This window comes from Trematomus bernacchii, unplaced genomic scaffold (genome assembly GCF_902827165.1).
Source record: "Trematomus bernacchii unplaced genomic scaffold, fTreBer1.1, whole genome shotgun sequence".
NCBI lineage: Eukaryota > Metazoa > Chordata > Actinopteri > Perciformes > Nototheniidae > Trematomus > Trematomus bernacchii.
The window spans coordinates 4,578,907-4,598,276 of NW_022987547.1; the positions used below are offsets into that span (position 1 = coordinate 4,578,907).

The following is a 19,370-nucleotide window of genomic DNA, read 5'->3' on the forward strand; positions in this document are numbered from 1 at the left end:
AATCCACTTATTTAGACATTTCAACACATTGCATGTATCAGTATTGCCCAAACATACTCATATATAACGTTTATTTTTTTGCTCTGTATCATTTCCGCAAGTTATCTCACGCCGTCTCAATCATCCTGCTTCAATGTAATGAGGGTTGACTGTCACTGTTGACTAGCAGTCACAGTATCCCTGTGATTGGAAAATAAATCCTCCCTGCCTCCCCCCCTCGCCGCCTCACTCGCTGCTAGCATGTAGGTTAGTAGATAAATGGCAGACTGCAACTGTTTCTATTGCCTGATAGCTGCATGGCATCTGGCTGACTAGAATTGGACCACGGGACATCTTTGTAACAAGAATATTGTATGAAATACCTTTAAAGGTCCCCTATCATACTGTTTTTCATCAATATGTTATAGGTCTCAGATATATACAAACATGTCTCTGAATAGTTTGGCTCAAAATACCAAACAGATCACACATTGTAGCATCCCATAAACCTCTCTGTTTCAGCCCTGTTTCAAAAGAGCTGATTCTCTGTCTGTTACTTTAGATTAAAATAAGGAGCCACTCCCCACGCCCCTCTGAGAGATATTTGGTTACAAAGAACACAATAGTGCTCTAGGAGGAGATTCAGGTGATAAGGTGGTGGGGGGGGGGGGGGGGGGGGGGGGTTACCTTGGTTGGTTATTGGCTAATGGTTACACAAGCCAAAACATCGTTATGACATCATAAAGTGGCCAAAATCTGATCAGCTCATTTTCAGACAGGTTTTTATGTAAATGTATCAGGAGAAAAAGAGAGCGAATATTTTTCTTTCAGAATCTCTTTGACACATGTTTCTGTATAACATACATGAAAAAGTGGATTTTGCATAATAGGTGACCTTTAACATGACTCAAGTTAAGTCTTAATTATTATGGCTTATTACGTTATTAGTCACTGTGTCCTATCGCATATAGTTATACGCCCTACTAAAGATGAATAGATTGCCTTCACAACCGTTCTATCTATCATCATAACTAACCTCATAAAGAAACCGGGACCGCCTTAGCTGTCTTTGTTTTCCTCATTTGAATTTACGTATTCCTCCAACCTCACCTAATTAGAAATTAAACTGCTGGTGTGTTAACATATATACCTGCTTGATCATTTAATTAAATGAAAGTATTTTGATGCACACACACACTATAAAAAGCACAGTCCAGCCAATGTCTTAAAATCACAATGGTTCATCCTGGATTTGTTTCAACAAGCTTAAATGTGCAGCAGGACAAAAATAAGGCTTTTTGTTGATGTACTATGGAACATGAAATGCAAAGATCCTCCTCGTGGCCACAGTGAGACACTTTAAATTATTATAAAGAAACAAGTCATTTGTACCATGAGGTTAGTTATACAATTGACGAGAAATGATTTGTTGTTCTCAAGTGATTGCCACTTGAACTGTTTTACATTTTTGGCTCTTTATTCAGACCAGAAGGATGGTTAAAGTGAGCGAGCAAAGTAAAGAGCTGGAGAATGAGGACACAGCGGTGTGATTATGGTTACAAATTTTATTGGCAATTTAATATTGGTGTTTATACTGGGGGGTACTATCCCCATAAGCAGTGTGAGGTTGTGTGTCTGTGTAGAAACCTGAGTTGAATGCACCAGGAAATTGCCTGGGTGAGCACAGTTGGATAATTGTTGTCATCAAATCGCTATTTCCAATCATAGGAGATTAGCTGTAAATTAGGCCGACAACATGGTCTAATCAGTCAGCCCTAACTTTTGGCATCACTATAAAGGCTCCCTGCATGCCACAGTATAGTATTTATTTTCGTGAATTTTATGAAAAAAAACAGATTCCAGACATTTTCCAAAGGCAATGAACTGCAGAAGAGGTGTATAGGTAACACTCACAGAGAGAACTTTACAATAACTAATCACATAGGAGTCTGGGGCAAACATGTTTAATATACAGAACTGATCAAGTCTCCAACTCCATCTAGATGTAAAACATTTTGCAGCTTTGTACAACAGCATAAGGTTTTACACAAGGGCAGCTAAAATCACATGTCCTCAACATTGTTTGCTGGATTTGTATACAATAGGTGTTTTGTAAATGTTGGCATTGATGACCGTAATAAGCTATTTTCCCTCTTGAAGGGTTGTTATTTGTAGCCCTAAAGCTGTGGTATTGATGGAAATTACAACGTTGATGCTATCATATCTGCAAATCAGTGCATAACACACATACTACTTTTACATTTGTCCAACACATTTTTTGAATCACGCGTGTGAAAGAGGTAACAGACTTCAGAACTAGTGTTAGTCATTTACTCTAGCAATGGAACGTTATGTTTTATTTGCACGTCCTGTGATGCTAAAGACAGTGCAATGTTTTGTAAAACAGAACAATGTATTCGTCTGGTTTCTCCTTTTGTTGTCAATGTCTGCAAGTCCAAATTTGATAAATTGTATTTTAGTTAGTCCATAAAATGGTTGAATGTGTCAGATATTTAATATACATAACAACATAAACCTTTCAAATAAATGTATGTACCGTCAGTAATGCTCTTTCTTTGCAATCAAGCAATGAATTGTATCTTCTTTTTACTGTTTCCTCAACATTGATACATTATTATTGAGCATGACCTATCTTTATTTGGGTCTGATTGAGAAATCCAGCAGTGAACAGAGAGCCTTCTCATCCCCGCATGGGCTAACTCTCCTCTCTTTGTACTTGGAGCTGTGAGCTTGTGGATGTCTGAGGAAGCAGTAAAAGCATACTGACCAGATGTTTTTAGAACTGCTCTGATAAACATGTGGTGTTGGACTTTTCATACACCAAACTATCTGCCCCTTCCGAGTGGGGTGTTGTCTATCTGTAAATCCCCCTGCAGCTTTAAAGCTTTTATTGGTATGGCTCCTTGAGGAGCAATAACCTTTGTCTCAGCTCTTTATGCAGGCTTGATCAGTGATCCTACAAGATTTAACCATCTATATATAGCCATTTAGGGACACAGCTTCTGGTCGTTACTGTAGGAAGATTTAGCGTTGCAGCTGTTATCGAGTACACATTTGTGTTGAAATCAAGGTCTTGACTTTAATCAAATGAACTAACAATCCAACAACAGTGTACCATATCAATTATGCATCAACTTATTCCATCTTTGTGTCTCTTTAAGTGTAAGACTGATTCAAACTTTGAAAATAAATGGGCTGAACCTACATAACTTAATGGGCAAGAACGAGAACACCATTTATTCCACTATGACATACCCTTCAAAGGTGCCCCTCCACTCGCTGTTATTAAGGGAGGCTGTCCTTCAACTTGTGTTTAACTCTGAGGTACTTTTAGTGACGGTAGCTCATATCATTTGTGCATTTCATTGCAACCATGAAGAATGCTTTTTCAAGTGAGTCTTTCAGGTTAGGATGAATCACCGGTCCATATTGTATTGAGTTCAAGTCGTTTAGTGGGCCATAGTCCCTTTAATGCATATGTCTCTAGAGACATGTGTACCATTTGTGTCCCTTCGATGATCATCTCTCCGTAATGTTTTCTGCTGCACTTGGTCCTCTAACATTGAAACCACAGTGAACGCCTCTTTGCTTCTCCACTTTAATACATACAATAACGCAATTCTAAATGTAGCAACTCCAACTAAGATAAACATATGCTGCCATCCTATCCTAACAAGTATGCATAATTTATTCAATTGGAGACATAAAATAGATTACTAAGATATTATAAAAATAAATACATGGAAGGATATAAACCCTCACAGAAAATACATCAATAAGCCAACACATTCTGTTCCAAACTCATAACATAGCAGATGGATGGCACTGATATGGCTCATGTCTCAATCACAACTTAACTCCAGCCAAGTGCACACAGTAAATGTTAAAATGAGTGCAGTTGCCATAGTGCATTAGAAGCTCAGTGAAGTTCAAGTTTAATGACCATACAGTCCCAACTCTCTATCTCCTCCTTGGGTTTTTACTACTCGCTTGATCTTTAAGAGGCAGTGTTCTTTTTTAACTAATTCAGCACAACTAATTATTTGTGGTACATTCACGTTGTGTCTGCTGCCACTAAGCCTCCTAAAGAATAGCCAGTCAGTTAACTGTTCACTCCTCAACCACAACCTTCATTTTAATATGCCTACACTGGATCTGAACCAGGGTTTCAGAAGGAGAGAAACTGCCACTGAAAACAGATTCTTGTGAGTTGTCTAAAGGTTAGTTAATCCAATCCATTCAATGTGTAATCAACCAGCCATATCTCTTCCTGTTAATTGCTTGATCCTACCGTAAATGCATTTGCATAAAGGAATGAGACACATTCCGCTGATTACTTGCAAGGTGTGCCTCAGATTACACTGTGCGTCTGCTTCCGCTCTGGTGCACCTCGCCTGAGAAAAGGTGGGAACGACTTGAGTGAGCGTCTCCCTCTGCAGCCTGCAGGCTACACACATGTGGATTTACAGTATACTTATACTGAGCTACATATCAAAACCAATCATCCACGCTTAATTTAGTGTGATTACTCTCTTCTGAATGCAATACAGTTGCCGGTGTTGTTAAATCCACTGTGTGGACTGACTCAAATAAATAGCATGAAGATTAACCTTTTTCTAACTCAGGTGATAAATGCATGTATATCACTATTATTTTGAGGGCACATTTGCATTGGAATAATATTATCCTCATATATATTTATAATTTTTTGTACATATGTTGACCGTTTGACACCACCACATCATCAAAGAAAGAACAGAAGAGGATAAGTTTATAATGCTTTTGATCGAAGCTCAAATTAAAGATCCCAGTTCAAAGGCTTCACAATTATGACGTAGCTGTTTCATTCAGTTATGTAAGGATCCAATTGTTTACATTCAAAACACTTACATTAAGACGCAAATCAAGGTGAACATATTTATAAATGTTTTCAGGAATATGCACTCATCACTTATCAACCGACTCTAGTGTTTGCAGTAATAATACATCAAAATCCATCCAACTGAGCTAAGGAACATTTCCGCTGCAGTTTCTTTTTTTGGGGGGGGTATACTGTACATGCAAACTTTGTAATTATTGTATTGTATGTCTATCATATTTTGTTGTTGTGAAAAGCAGAAACATTTTATATATATTTGCAGGCACAGTTTTTCAGCTGCAACCCACATCCTAACATTTTATTCCATCTTTTACTCATAGATATGAAGAAAAAAAAATACAATTATATGATAAGATGTGTTTTTAGTTGACATCCAAAACACCCGGAGATATGTCCGATACAAACAGGTGTTCGAGGCATCATTGGGATGCCATGCAGACCAAATGCAGGGTGTAGCATTACTCTTGCCAGCAGTTCAGCAATGACACACTGGTAATGTAGGTACTGATTAGCTTGTCTTTTGGTGTGTAGGAAACATGTTGTCCATGTCCTAATTAGATGTACAACAGGAGGCACAGTCACTTGTTAGCGGTGCTCCTGTACGCAGCATGCTCCTATTTCCTCTCTCCAATTAATAAGACGTGCAGTCAGGCATTTTGACCATAGAATCTGAGATTGCTATGTAAATATTTTTCCATTGCATATGTAAGAAAGACATACCAAGTTGGGGCACTTTTGTTAGCATAACCAGAACTAAGAATGCAGATTCCAGCCTGTGGCAGACCAGAAAGGGAAAATAAAACGACAGAGAAACTTTCCTTCCTACCTCTCCAGAATCAAGCTGGTAACATGTGATCTGACTGCACATGTGCAAGATGGATTTTATTAAGCAGAGCCTCTGGCAGTCAGGCAGAATTAACTTTAACTAGGTTAAATGTGTATGGAAAAAGTAGCAGTTGGAAATGGAGGTGTGTGTATGTGTGCTTATGTGTTTTTGAAACATGAACAGAATACATGTTTTTGTGCCTGGGAGTATGAAATCAAAGGAGACAACATCAGTCGTTTCAGTAAATGCCCTAAAAAACTGTATATATTTACATACAAGTGGCAAAGCCCTCTAGCTGCTGTAGGAGTTATATCTCTTTTTGAAGGGACCAAAGAAGGTAAAGTGACATTGATAGAGCCACAAATTCTGCAGATAATAGGGGTAGCGGTTGATGGATGGGTCGGCAACATGTCAGTGTTTAAAATGCGACATGGCTGTTTATTTCCAGTTTCAAACCCAGAGAGAAAGTTGCTTTCTTCACCTGTGACTGCTGTGAATTCCTAACCTAAATACATTGGGGTTAGTTGTAACCATGAAGATTAAGGGCGCTTTACCTTAACAAGGTTTTTTTTAAAACAATAATGGCTTAATACTTTGTTTTCTAACAAACACTGTCATCCTTCAGTAGAGGCATTTCTAAGAAAACTAATTAAACCATTGCATGGTTTACTATACCATAAAATGGTGTGAGTCTAAAATTTTCAAGATGAATTATGTTATGGACCGAAAGAAAATACAAGTTCTTTGATAAAAAGATGAAAATATATTATCATCATGGATGGAGCTTGCGTCATTTGATCTGTGCTCATCATTCATCTTCTATCGAAAACGGCTATTTGAATTTGAAGTTGTGTTTTCATCTTAAAGTGGAGCCATTTCAAGAGCTTTTGCTTCTCATTTAGAAAGGGCAGATGAAATAACTGCAAGCAAATAAAAACACGTTTGTTATTTCTCTGTGACTGAATCCTAGTGGTGAATCGCTCTGACTCTTAAGCCTATAAACTCGGCCAGTAAATTATTAAACAGTAGGTGATAAAATGTGAATAGTGCTGCCTAGGTGGCCATTACATATTTTTCCAGTGTTATGCCTCCATATAGGTCAACAGAAAACATTCAGTGACATTTATTTTGGGAACACCGCTAATAGAAAAAGTTGGTTGAGCTGCCAATGACTTAAGATTTAAAAAATGCATTCGTACACTTTACATTATACATGATGTGTATTCTGAATATTTCATAACCATACCTGTACATTAAACCAGTTGAACTGAATACATATGGTTTGTTTAATGATTTCTGAGTAGCAATACAGAGTTATGAAGTGCAACGAAAGGTACAGATACAACAGATACATTATCTAGAGTTCTGATAAAAAAAGCCAATACTTGGAGAAGTAGAAATGTGCTTTGGCTGGACAATATAAGTTTATTTGAGGATCAGTGGACACAGTTTTATTTGATCAGTGTTCAGAAATGATCAAGATTCAGCAAAAACAATAAACAAAACTATAAAAGGAGTGCACATTCATCACATTTTTGAATGTTTGCTCTTGAATCATTGTTTTAACATCAATCTTTCAATGCGTTGTCACACACACACACACACTGCACATTGCATCCAAGTGAATCAGCATCCAAGAGAGTCCTCTTCCTCCTCCTGTACGGAAACAAAGCTGCGTCTGAGTGTCCCTGCTCGTTGCACTGGGAGTTGTCCGGCCAACTGAGCAGGGCTTAGCGCAGATCTTGTATCGAGACAAAAAATGCTCAAGGACAAAAATGCCTCTGTGGGGATGATACATTCTCAAGGGATACCGCAAGCAAACAGAAACCAAGTCTCTTTTTGTCAGATTCTAGCCAGCAGAATATATGACACTCCAAGGGACTACCCGTGTGAAGAATAGAAGAAGAAGAAGAATTGGGAAGGATGAAACCCTCTTTAATGGTCACACATGCAGAGCACACAGCACACACAGTGACATTTGTTCTCTGCTTTTAACCCATCCTAGTACCAGGAGTCTAGTGCTAGGAGCAGTGGGCAGCTATTGTACAGCGCAATGGGAGTGAGGGGGGAAGGGGGGTGTCCGGTGCCTTGCTCAAGGGCACCACAGCAGGGCAGGAGGTGAACTGGGACCTCTCCAAGTAGAAGTCCACACTCCATATTTAGGTCTGGTCGGGGACTTGAACCGGCGACCCTACGGCTCACAGTCCAAGCGCCTACTGACTGAGCCACTGCAGTGTGCAAATGTTTATGACTGTTTATTTATTTTCAGTGTTTATTTGAGTGCTTACTTCAAAGCTTTTTTGTTCAGTCTTCACACATGACAACATATACCGGTACATTATACAGTCATAGTGCTAAACGCATTTAGACGCAGGTCCATTAATTATCCAATCATGGAACTGTGCAAATTATTCCTAATGGCTTGACGATCAATTCAAGAGAATTACTTCTACTGTTTCGTACATTTTTCAGGAAATAGCCCAGCTGGTGTCACTGTTAATCTTCTCCAGTTGTGTACGCTGAAGAAATGTAGCCGGGAAATGAGGTAGCATGGCAACTGCTTATTTGATAGACCTCTAATGAATGAGCAGGGCAGGGTCACTTACATGGTAATTTATTCTGCAACTGAGATGAATAAATATCCGCCACTGTGCCCCTTCTTGTTCTCTGTGTCGCAGGAGAATGCAGCTGTCATGAGGGTTATTCCCCTGATCCTGTCCATAAACACCTCTGTGTTCGCAGCGACTGGGGTCGAAACGAAGGGTAAGTCCCGTCTTCTCTGTCCACTCGTATCTAAAAACTCACTTGCACTTAGATGACCTTAAGGCTGATTCCACAGTCCCAGCTGCATTAGCTCACAATATTAACTGTACATGAAATTAGGGTGAATTGTTCGCCGTGATGGATTAGCTCTTTGGAGCAAGTTTCAATTCTGTGCAAGTTGATCCCCAGAGTATTACAGTTAAATGAATGGAAACCAAGGTAGAAAATCAATCTTATAGAGTACTGTATGCTTTCAAACATGGTCACCAGTAATGTGAAATATAAGCAATTTGCAGGTAATGGGCTAAAACATGCAAATGTGCCTGAACGGTCTCTTAACTTGAGGAAGGAGAATTTGTAAAAGAAATCAGAAATACAGAAAGAAGGAGGATGGAAGTCATAGTGTGTATTGAAACAAAACAGCAGGGAAGGGCAGAGAAGGAAAAATAAAAATAGACTGATTAATGGATAATAACACAAAATAAACACAGTAGATCTTGAGTCAAATGAGTCCTCGCTGACTCTGACATTGTTTGACAATTAGCTGGCTTGCCAGTCATCGATTTGCTTAAAAGGTCCCACATTGTTTTTAACTCCACTTGTCATCTGCTGGATCCAGTCCAGTCACATGTCAAATATATATTAACACTTGTGTAAGAGTAACAGCTGACTGAGTGTTATCGTATCCATATGAAAAACTACATGTTGATCAAGAAATGGTGATTTTGACCTTGGTTATTTGTATATTGTATTATACACATTATGTTGAATACTTTCTTTATGAATACAAAAAAATCATCCTTTTTTCCACTGACATATTAATTATCTAGATCTTTCGTTCATATTTTAATATTTGACTTGGTGTTCAATTATCTGTGTTCTCAGTCCTTGGCCGTATGCTGACCTGGAGAAGGGCTATGACCTAGTTACAGGGGAGCAGGCCCCAGAGAGGATCTTCAGGTGAGTCCTCTGCATCTCCAGAGTACACGACTTCTGCTGGCCATCTGTGACAGTGATGATGGTGGTGTTCTTGGCATGTTTGTGTGAGTGTTGGCATGTGTGTGACGGAGCATACAGATGAGCAGAGACACATAGACACAGTTGGATGGACACACACAAACACCTCTTGCAACGATGAAGTCTTACCCATGGGCTTTTATGTGAAGAAATAGCCAAAGGGGCAGTCCTGGGTGGACTCCTTAAATGCTTTTACTGCCATTTTTGTTTCTCTTCTCATTCTTGATGGGGTCATTGTGTCTGACATTGTTCCAACCTGCAAGCTCTAAGGAATCATTCAGTAGCACTCTGGCGTTTTCATTTTCCTTTTAAATAGTTATGATCAACATGACCTAGCTCATCACATACACTTTCAGCAAGCCTGTCAAGCCTGTCTATTCACATATAACTAAACTGCATTCTTGATAATGTTTTGACAGAAATATATTTTCTCCTCTATTACAGTCACCATTTTAAACATTTGGTGAATGGTGATGTCAGGTTGATTGAGTAGAACATCATGGTTTGGTTTTAATGTAGTGCATTTGTAATGTTATTTACCATGTGGACATAAATTAACAACAACTGAACATTCACGTAGGACACATGAGCTACAGCATATGTAGTTTATTAACAATATGTTTTAAGTTTTCATATACATTTACTCATGACAAATAATCCCTATTTTAACACTAAAACCGCCAACATTCCATTACACCTAAAACCCCCTAACTCAACAGCGTCAGCACTTGCAGAGATGTCATTTTTTTAACATTTAATTTGTTAGTTTTCATCATTTTCTTATTTACTAAGTAGGACTTAATACAAAAAAAACGATTTAAAATTCAGTAAATGGGGTTCTTTTTTAAATTGCTTCAGTATCTAATCATAACAAATAAAAAAGTTCAGATTAATTTGATAATAAATCAATAAATGGTGCGCGTTTGGCAGTTCTAGGTATAAATGCTCATATATTCTTTGTTCTCTTCATTCCCCACCCCCCAAAATTCACTCGATGATAAATATACAGATTTTAAGAAAAGTCATGTGTGCGTTTTAGATTACCAGTTACACATATTTCAAAATGCAGGGGTGAAAATGACCCCCTTGGCAGTTCTAGTGTTGAGCCAAATGTACTGGATGTGCAACGCAAGTCAGATAGTTTTGTGACTGTAATTCTTTGGGTTAGTTACTAAGTAAAGACGGCAATGCCTTGTAACCCCAAACACACATGTAGCCTTTATGTCTATACAGTTTCAAAAAATAACAAGGCTGAACATTGATTCAGTTTTAAAGGACATGATTTGTATTTTGTCAAATAGGTTTTATCCTCACTACTCCTTTAGTCTGTATAGGTAAAGTAGGAAGTGTCCTTTGTCACACACATATTGCTGCTCCTCGCGTTGACCTTGCAGAGTTAGCTCTTCGACGTCTTTCCACTCTAGGAAATCAGGTAATCCACAATCTTTGTTAAGCACAAAAGCATATTCCAGCTCTCAGCTGTCCACTGCCAGTTAAAAGCGCTACAGTATGTTGGAGATGGGACTTGAATGGTGCCCGCCTACAGTACACACACTCACACAAAGGCAGAAACCAAATCTACTGCTTGGCCGAGAGCAGTCAGACCGGAGTTTGTGAGAGAAGAAAGATGAAAGGAAAACTGCACACACACTCACACAGATAGCCCACAAAATGAGTAAATGTGCAGCACCCGAGTGGAAACCCTCAATGTGTTCCTGTTGGAAGGGGTATATATCAGTGTGTAGGGGAGGATTGGAGAAAAGGCTGCACTGCTCTTCAGCGTGACAGTGTTAGAGTCACTCCTAAGAGAGATTGGTTTAACAGATGGCGATCTTTGTGGGAAACCAGTGATGTCTCTCACCTCTTTCTTGATGCTAGGAGCAATGAGAAAATGAACATGTTGTGATTTGAAGGATCGCTTGGATAAAGATGTAATGGAGACACTTTCCTCATTTAAATGTTATTAAACAACATTTTGAAATTTGAGGTGCATTAAACATGATCTGATCATGATGTACTGGCAGTTGCGTTTTTGGACGTTTTTAAATGCTGAGGTTTAGCAGTCCAGAAAACAGGATGTTCCGGTAATAAGTTCACACCAAAGCATGTTTGACAGGATGAATGTAAGCAATACTTAACAGTAGATAACCGTATACATGACTTAATAGGAAAATATGCTCTTTGTAATATGGGATCTATCGAGTTTATATTTCATATTGCAGAAGGCCTGAGGGTGCCACTTGTTTTTTCTACTTTGAAGTCTTCTTTCAGTGATCAGCATCTCATTACAACCCTTGGAGTGTGCTACCTTTCTTGCGTTGTATACCAATTATATTGGCTTAACATTAAGGAGTTATATTCTAAGCTTTTACAAGCATGGCCATTAAAGCTTTGTTTCTAGACTTCTAGGAATGTGTGATATTGCCACACACCTGCTCAGATTAAAAGCCCATGATGCAAAGCACACCCATGTTCTGTGCTATTTTTGAGGCCAGGTGTTGCTATTCCCAAGTGACAAGTCTCGGCCCCCCAGGGCGTCCTCCTGAGGATTGTAATCTTCACTCGTGAGAAACTTATCTGGCTGAGCCACATTATTTTCAAACCACCCTGAACCATGGTCACACATGTTGCAAAAAGTGTTATGTTCCATAGCACATTATGTTTAAAGACAGGAAAATTAATTTTTCAAATTAGCAATAAAAAAGCCAGGTCACCACAGCTACTTCTAATGTATTCTTTCAGTTTCCATCAGTGTGGATGGACAACATGTGAATAACAATTGAACGTATTGTCACGCAGTATTGCCAGCAATTATTCAGTAGTGAAAAAGTTCCCTTGACTGTAATATAACTGTGTAAGATGGGTGTTTAATGAATTAAAAACATGTTTGCATGTACAGTGACTGTATTACCCTGAATGTATAAAATTACACAAAGTATGCCAACAATAATATATATATATTGCTGTCTTCCTATCAAGCCCTTATCACTATACTATTTTATTCCTGCTCATTCCTGCATATCTTTGCATGCTGAAGATGCATTCACATGATACGTGATTTTCTCTTTGCTCAGCGCGAGGTAGGGCGCAAAGCCTTGCGTTCAGAACAGCCAGTTAGATGTGTTTCTATGGTTATCTCATCTGATGGCTTGCCCCACCTTATTCAGCTGTTGTCTGATTGGTTGGGCCTTGAAAAGTCAGCGGTACCTACGTCAAAGGTCAGCACAAGGCGACAATTTTGAGTGCAGAATGACACAGTAGGGCGGCACCACTCTCTCCATAGAAATACAACATCAGCGCAGAGCCATTTTTCCGCTTCTCATGTGAATGCAGCTTTATATATGTACAAACAACTATGTGTGTAATAACAAAATGTTCGAAAGTGGCAGTAGTTTGATTGATATTTATGTTTTCTCCTGGTTGCCAACACAGATCATTCTACAGTATGGGCCAAGGGCTGTGGCTGCCAGTCAGCAAGAGCTTTGTGGTGCCACCAGTGGAGCTGTCAATCAACCCCATCGCCAGCTGTAAGACAGACGTGCTGGTTACTGAAGACCCAGGAGAGGTCAGGTCAGTCCGACTCAGCTCACAGCTCCACACTTGTGTTGAACGGGGAAGTGCTCTGTGGTTCAAATATGGTTCAAATGAACTATTCTTTGTGTTTCTCTTTTACATGTAACATATAGAAATGTCACAGGCTTCATCATTTGTGGCTGCTTTATAACCTGGCTATACTTTTATGACAGCCAAATACTTCTAATTTTGGTCTATTTGGCATTGAAAACACTGAAAAATAATAAATAATTTAAGATTAGCATACTGTATGTACATGATATGAAAGGTTGGAGTCTAATACTCAACTTCATAAGACTTGAAATGAAATAACATGCAAATTACCCATTGACTATGTATTTAAAATATAATAGGGTTTCAAATGTAGAGGGCTAAAGTGACAGGCAAAGCAGCAGTACAAACACTTTTTTGACTGTGCACACACTGTGCAAAAAATGAATCCAAACAGGCAAGAAGTGTCAACAAGGTTATGCATTTGGCAATCCCAAAGTGCAATAACAAAAAGTTGGCAACAACAGAACGGTGTTTTTCTCATCCAACCAGCCAGTACGAGCTGGCATGCATCAGTGCAGCTGAACATCACAAAGCACGTCAGAGCATCAGCTGCAGATTGAAACAATCACCCATCCACTGGATCCAACTGACACCAGCCTGGGAAGTGATATTTGATTTGAAAACCCCTATTGTCTGCCTTTCCTGCATACACAAATGTTCCACTCTTTACATAATTTAAATATAAATAATACTATTGTTATACAGGAGTACAGTTCAATATATGCCTGTGCATCACTGAACTCATTGCTTTACCTATAAAATAATGTTACATTTTGTGTAATCAGTAATCATCAGAGCACATGAAGGGACATTATGTACATATATATTTTTTTTTAAATATTTGTATTAGGTTGTATGCAGACATATCAACTTCAATACGGTAAATGTGTTGATTACAAAGATGCCTACACCTTATCCCCCACCCCCCACCGTATGTGCATTTATTAATACTGATGAAGTGATGATTAGCCACCTGTCTGTAAATGTTGTACAAAATATGTATTTGTTTTAATTGCCTCTAAAGTGAAATTAACTTAAACTAAGCTAAGGCTTTTCCAGTGGTGCCCAACATGGAGACCAAATAGTGAAAAATAATTCTGGATATAAACCCTTACCATAGATGTAAATTCAGCAAACAAAGCAAAGCAAACTCTGACATGTAGAGCTGTAAACAAATGATGTAAACAATTATTATTCCATTCGTTATCATGGAAAATAGTTCAGGTCAGACTTCATTTAAAAAAAAAAACGTCCATGTATGAATTTCACATAAGGTCAGAGGTCAGGAACAAAGCCCTTTCCCGGTTTTTATTTGTGTTATCTTAGACCTACAGTATGTTGTACTCTTGTTTGTAAAGCATCCTTAATTACACAAAGTAGAGGTTAATGTTCTTTTATTTATTTATTCATTTGTCAAGCATTGCGGCTTGACTCAGTGACCAGTGCATTGAGCCTGCTGTGACTGCCAGATGGAATCACTGATCTCTGGTCAGCAGCTTCACTGTGAGCATGCCCATCCAGGATAATAAATTAATTTGTCTTGCCATTCTTCTTTGAATTATATTTCCTCTTGACAATATGTCCTTTTGGAAAACATTTTAGCAACAACACTCACATCTCTGACAAAAAAACAGTTGAGTGACTGTCCACAAACCATGTTAGATAATGCTGCCTTCATGAGTACAGATGATTAGTGAGGAAAATGTCCCTTTACCTTAAAATTGCCATTACATGAATATGTGGAGAGTACAGGGACTCATCCTGGATCTGGATCTGGATTAATACTGAGCAGAACCCAGAGGTATCACGCTCAGTGGGGGATGGATGATCCCCGCTAAATTTCACTTAAAGTTTGCCGGAAGCACTCCACGGACTCTGCAATGACAGCTTCTTCTGGTAGCAAGTTCCACTGTCTGATTGTTCTCAGAAAGTATTTTATTTTAAGCCTATTACACACCAAACTGACACCAAAGAACACCAAAGAACACGTCTAACGTCTCTTGCGTCTTGGCCATGTGTCGCACTGGAACACACCGCAAAGACGTTCAGCCGACAGCCAAGTTGCACGTACGAACAGCGCATGCGTGAGTGGCAATAACTCACCTTACCAGCAGGCGTCGGTAGTGTGTATTCGTCATTCAAAAGAGGCAACAACCGGAAGACAGACTGCGTGATACACCGAGAGAAGAAGAACAGACTGCGTGATATAAACAAACAACAAATAGCGTGTGCGTTCCATTTTCACTCTACAGCGAGAAGCTCATGGGGCTTTCCCGAACCTGTGTCGAGAGCTGGAGTTAAATGAAATCTCAGATTTGCCTTCTTAACAGTTTGTTTGGGTCCCTCACTTCCATTTCGCTTCTCATGCACTGATTCGCTAAGCCGAAAAGACACGACGGTGCACGACGGTGCAGTACACACCAATCTGAGTAGGGCGACACAACGCCCATCGACGGCCCGATAACTATCGACATCTATCGACGCCGATAATCGGCTCGGTGTGTAAGAGGCTTAAGAGTGTCACTAGTAGTGAAAATTCGCTTGAAGTTCAAAGAGTTGGCTTTGCGGGTTGCACTTCTAACTGGCTCTAGGTACATTGATGCATCAATAGCTGAGACGTTATGGACAATCTTGAAGAAGAGAACCAAACGAGCCAATCGCTGCCTTTCACTCAATTCCACCCAGTTCAACCGCTTGAGCATGTCTGTGACACTGCTGTCCCATTCATAATCTCCAAAAATGAATCTTGCACCTCTTCTTTGTACTGATTCCAGGGCATCACTGTCTTTATCAGTGTATTCGACAACTTTACATTGCAGACAGCTTTTTAACACAAAGTGCCTTGTCTCCTCAGCATGTCAGAAGCTGTTACTGTGCAATACTGTACATGCCAAAAAGATGACAGTTAGCCACTTCAAACAGACCATGCTCGCTTTACCTGACTGGAAGTATCATCAGAATCTTCACTGCACTCTATAATAATAATAATAATCCTTATATTTATTATAGCGCTTTATCAATGACTCAAAGCGCTTTACAGATACACATTACACATACAGATCATACATACATGTAATGGTCTACTGTGGACAATACCCACAGGAGCAAGTTCAGGTGAAGTGTCTTGCCCAAGGACACAACGGCTTTACAGACGCGGGTTTCACCCCCTTGATCTGATAATCATTGCACAGCGCACTGCGCCACACCGGCCATCGAGGCGCTTTTACAAGTACACATTAATATCATACATGTACTGTGGACAATACCCACAGGAGCAAATTCGGGTGAAGTGTCTTGCCCAAGGACACAACGGCCTGACGCAGTGGCGGCGGGAGCGGGTTTCGAACTGGAGTTCCCCAACGCCCCCTTGATCTGATGATCAGACCACTGCGCCACCCTTCCCCATAACTCTGTTATGGAGGAATGGCCAGGTTTTTTTTATATTCTATTTTATCTTAGCTATTTTGTCGGCTCCTGACAATTATATTTTCATGTTTTGTATAAAGCATTTGAATTTGCCCTGCTGCCTTGCTTTGGTTGTTTTTTGACTCCACAAATTCAATAAACTAATTTGTATTTCAGAAAGCTCAAATGACAGCCCTCACTGAGAACTGACTTTCCATTAAGTGTCACATAAATGGTTGTTGCAAACTTGATCCACTATCCAAACTTTTAACAGGCATTATTAAATTGCCTCAGGGACACAGAACTCCCGAGGGAATTGTAAACATCTGCTAACTCTGACGTAAATGGGATTGGGGTACGGCTCTCGATTAATTAGCTAAGGTATGTCACTTACTTAGAAAAAGGGTTGTGATCAGTGACGTTGAGCTAAAAAACCAGGACATGTTTTGTAGCAACATCCGTTTGTAGCCATGCCTTTAATACATGAGCAGGATGTCGCTGATCAGATTCAGAATATTTGTAATCGATTATTTTTAGATAGAAGCTTGAGCGGTTCTTTCAATACAATTATTTCCTTTGTACATTTTCTTTGTATTGACTGTCACTCAAGTGCCACCGTTATTTCGGGATGAATAGACTTGCTGGTTTACGTCACAAACACAGGTGCATATTGAGCACTTCAGTATTGAGCAAGAACTTAGCTTTTGTCTGCTTTGCGGCAGCTACATTTGAGAAAGGAATTCAAGCCATTCATCAGTGGAAGGACGTGCCCTTCATTAAAGTGGTGAGCATGTCTGATTTTGTCACTTCTTGGATGTACACCAGCAGTATCTTTTAGAATACACTTTGTCTGCCTCAATGTATGAGCTCCATTTAGTGATTAGGCATTTCAAATATATTTGTGTTAATATTGGGAACTTAGGTATTAAATCTGACTCTTCATGGTAACAGGACATATGACATATTCACCATTGCAATAAATAAGAAGAATGTCATGTTTCTTTGTTGCTTAAAGGGGACCTATCATGCAAAATGCACTTTTGTACGTCTTTTATACGTGAATATGTGTCCCCGGTGTTCCAGGGAACTCACCAAGTATCAGAAAACACAACCCTCTCTATTTTCCTCCATACCCAAATCTCTAAAAAAGGGGCTGCAACGGATCTGATAAAAACTGATCCAGATTTGAACACTGTCCTGACGTCAGGACAGTGGCGCTACGACTATTGGGCCAACTCCACCAATCAGGAGGAGACAGCCACGGCCATTGCCGTTCGAAAGCGCTGGAGACGCTGTAGTACATATGCCAGGCCTGTAGATGGTGCTGTTCTCACTGAATCTGCCCTTGCAACTAAAGAGCTAAAAAATGTCAAATTGAGCAAAATGAGGCATGGCTAAAATGCATGATCTGTTTGGTATTTAAAAAAAAAAAAAAAGTATAAATATGCCTTATATAGGTATGGTCCTACACTATATTATTCAAATATAGCATGATAGGTCCACTTTAACTGACTTGAGCTTTTGAGAGATAAAACACGATTTAACAACATCAAACCAGGATAAAAATAAGAACTCATTACAATTAGAAGAAATGCAGATTGAATGACTGATTTAAAAGCTGGTTTTAATTGGAATAATAAGTTCATGATTTGTATTTGCTTGATGAGACTTTTATGTAACATACAGTAGGATCCTTCAGATTGTCATGAATAATGCAGACATCTCATTACCCAGCATTTGTGTGGAACAAAGTCTTGTTTATGGAGTTTCTCGCTAATGCACTTTCCTAAAGTGTTTATGCAGGCATTGACACAATCAGTCAGTCTTAATAGACATGTGTGTGCGAGAAATGGTGAGATGCACTGTAGCTGTGCACTTAACAGGATGCATCCCAGCTCCATTGGCTAGAATCCAATGGAAAGTATTGTATATAAAAAAAGTGAGTGTCAAGGTAAGTGTTAGCTTAACCAAGCTGAGTTTGTAAGTGGATATGTTTTTTTCTGTTTTTATCAACATCAACAACTTGAATCATGTAGACTACACTATAAGCACCAATGCACACAGTATGTTTAGATGTTTATCAGGTACATGGTGTATTTTCAAAGAAAAGTGCCTCTTTCGGCAGCACACACTATGTTTAAGTATTCTGTAAGTTCAGTATTATTTGTCCAGTGTAGTAAAATAAAATAGTATGCTGCTTAAAACTTTGAAAATGCACTTTTGGTTAGTCTCTGGATAATTCTACAGACCTTGCTTTTTGCCGTTTTCAATTACAACTTTTTTTTCAATTGAAATGAATTGATTTGTTTTGCAGCTATTAAATCACAGCATTCGTATAAAGATTGTTTGTTTTTTTATATTTATGCACATTTTGAAACATAGTGGCAGTGCTTTGTCAGATCCGCAAGGTCAACCTTGACCACAGGTGATCATGTTTTAGGCTGATAGGCTTAAGCAGTGAATGCAAATGTCAGTTCCCTGCTCCACAGGGGTGAGTGTGCAGAGCAAATCAGAGGGTAAGACCTGTGTGAAATAGAAAGTGCCTCCATGATTTCACTCTCACTACACATTACTGGTAATGGCCTTCTTGACACAGGCTTCACATGAAATATATCAGCTTGTGTTACTGTTTACCTACAAAAGAATAAAATGCTGCCATCATTACAGAAAAACGGAATATAAAGCCAAGCTCTATCTCATAGATTGTATCCATTTGTTTACATTATGTTTACACTTTAATGACTTTGCAATCATAGCCCCTGGCATTTAAAGCCAGACTCGGTAGAGGAAGATTAATTCAAGTGAATGTCCCTACTCTACTGGAAGCCTTATTTAAATACAGGAAACATAAAA

At 39.1% G+C, this 19,370-nt stretch overlaps 1 protein-coding gene across 1 annotated transcript in view; it reads left to right on the top strand.

The window, feature by feature from the left end:
- LOC117476589 (astrotactin-2-like) overlaps window positions 1-19,370 on the top strand; it is a 252,926-nt gene that overhangs the window by 129,078 nt on the left and 104,478 nt on the right. Inside the window, exons 8-10 of the mRNA XM_034123245.1 lie at window positions 8,384-8,468; window positions 9,354-9,428; window positions 12,918-13,055. Coding sequence (XP_033979136.1) covers window positions 8,384-8,468; window positions 9,354-9,428; window positions 12,918-13,055 — 298 coding nt within the window. The remainder of the gene's footprint in view (window positions 1-8,383; window positions 8,469-9,353; window positions 9,429-12,917; window positions 13,056-19,370) is intronic.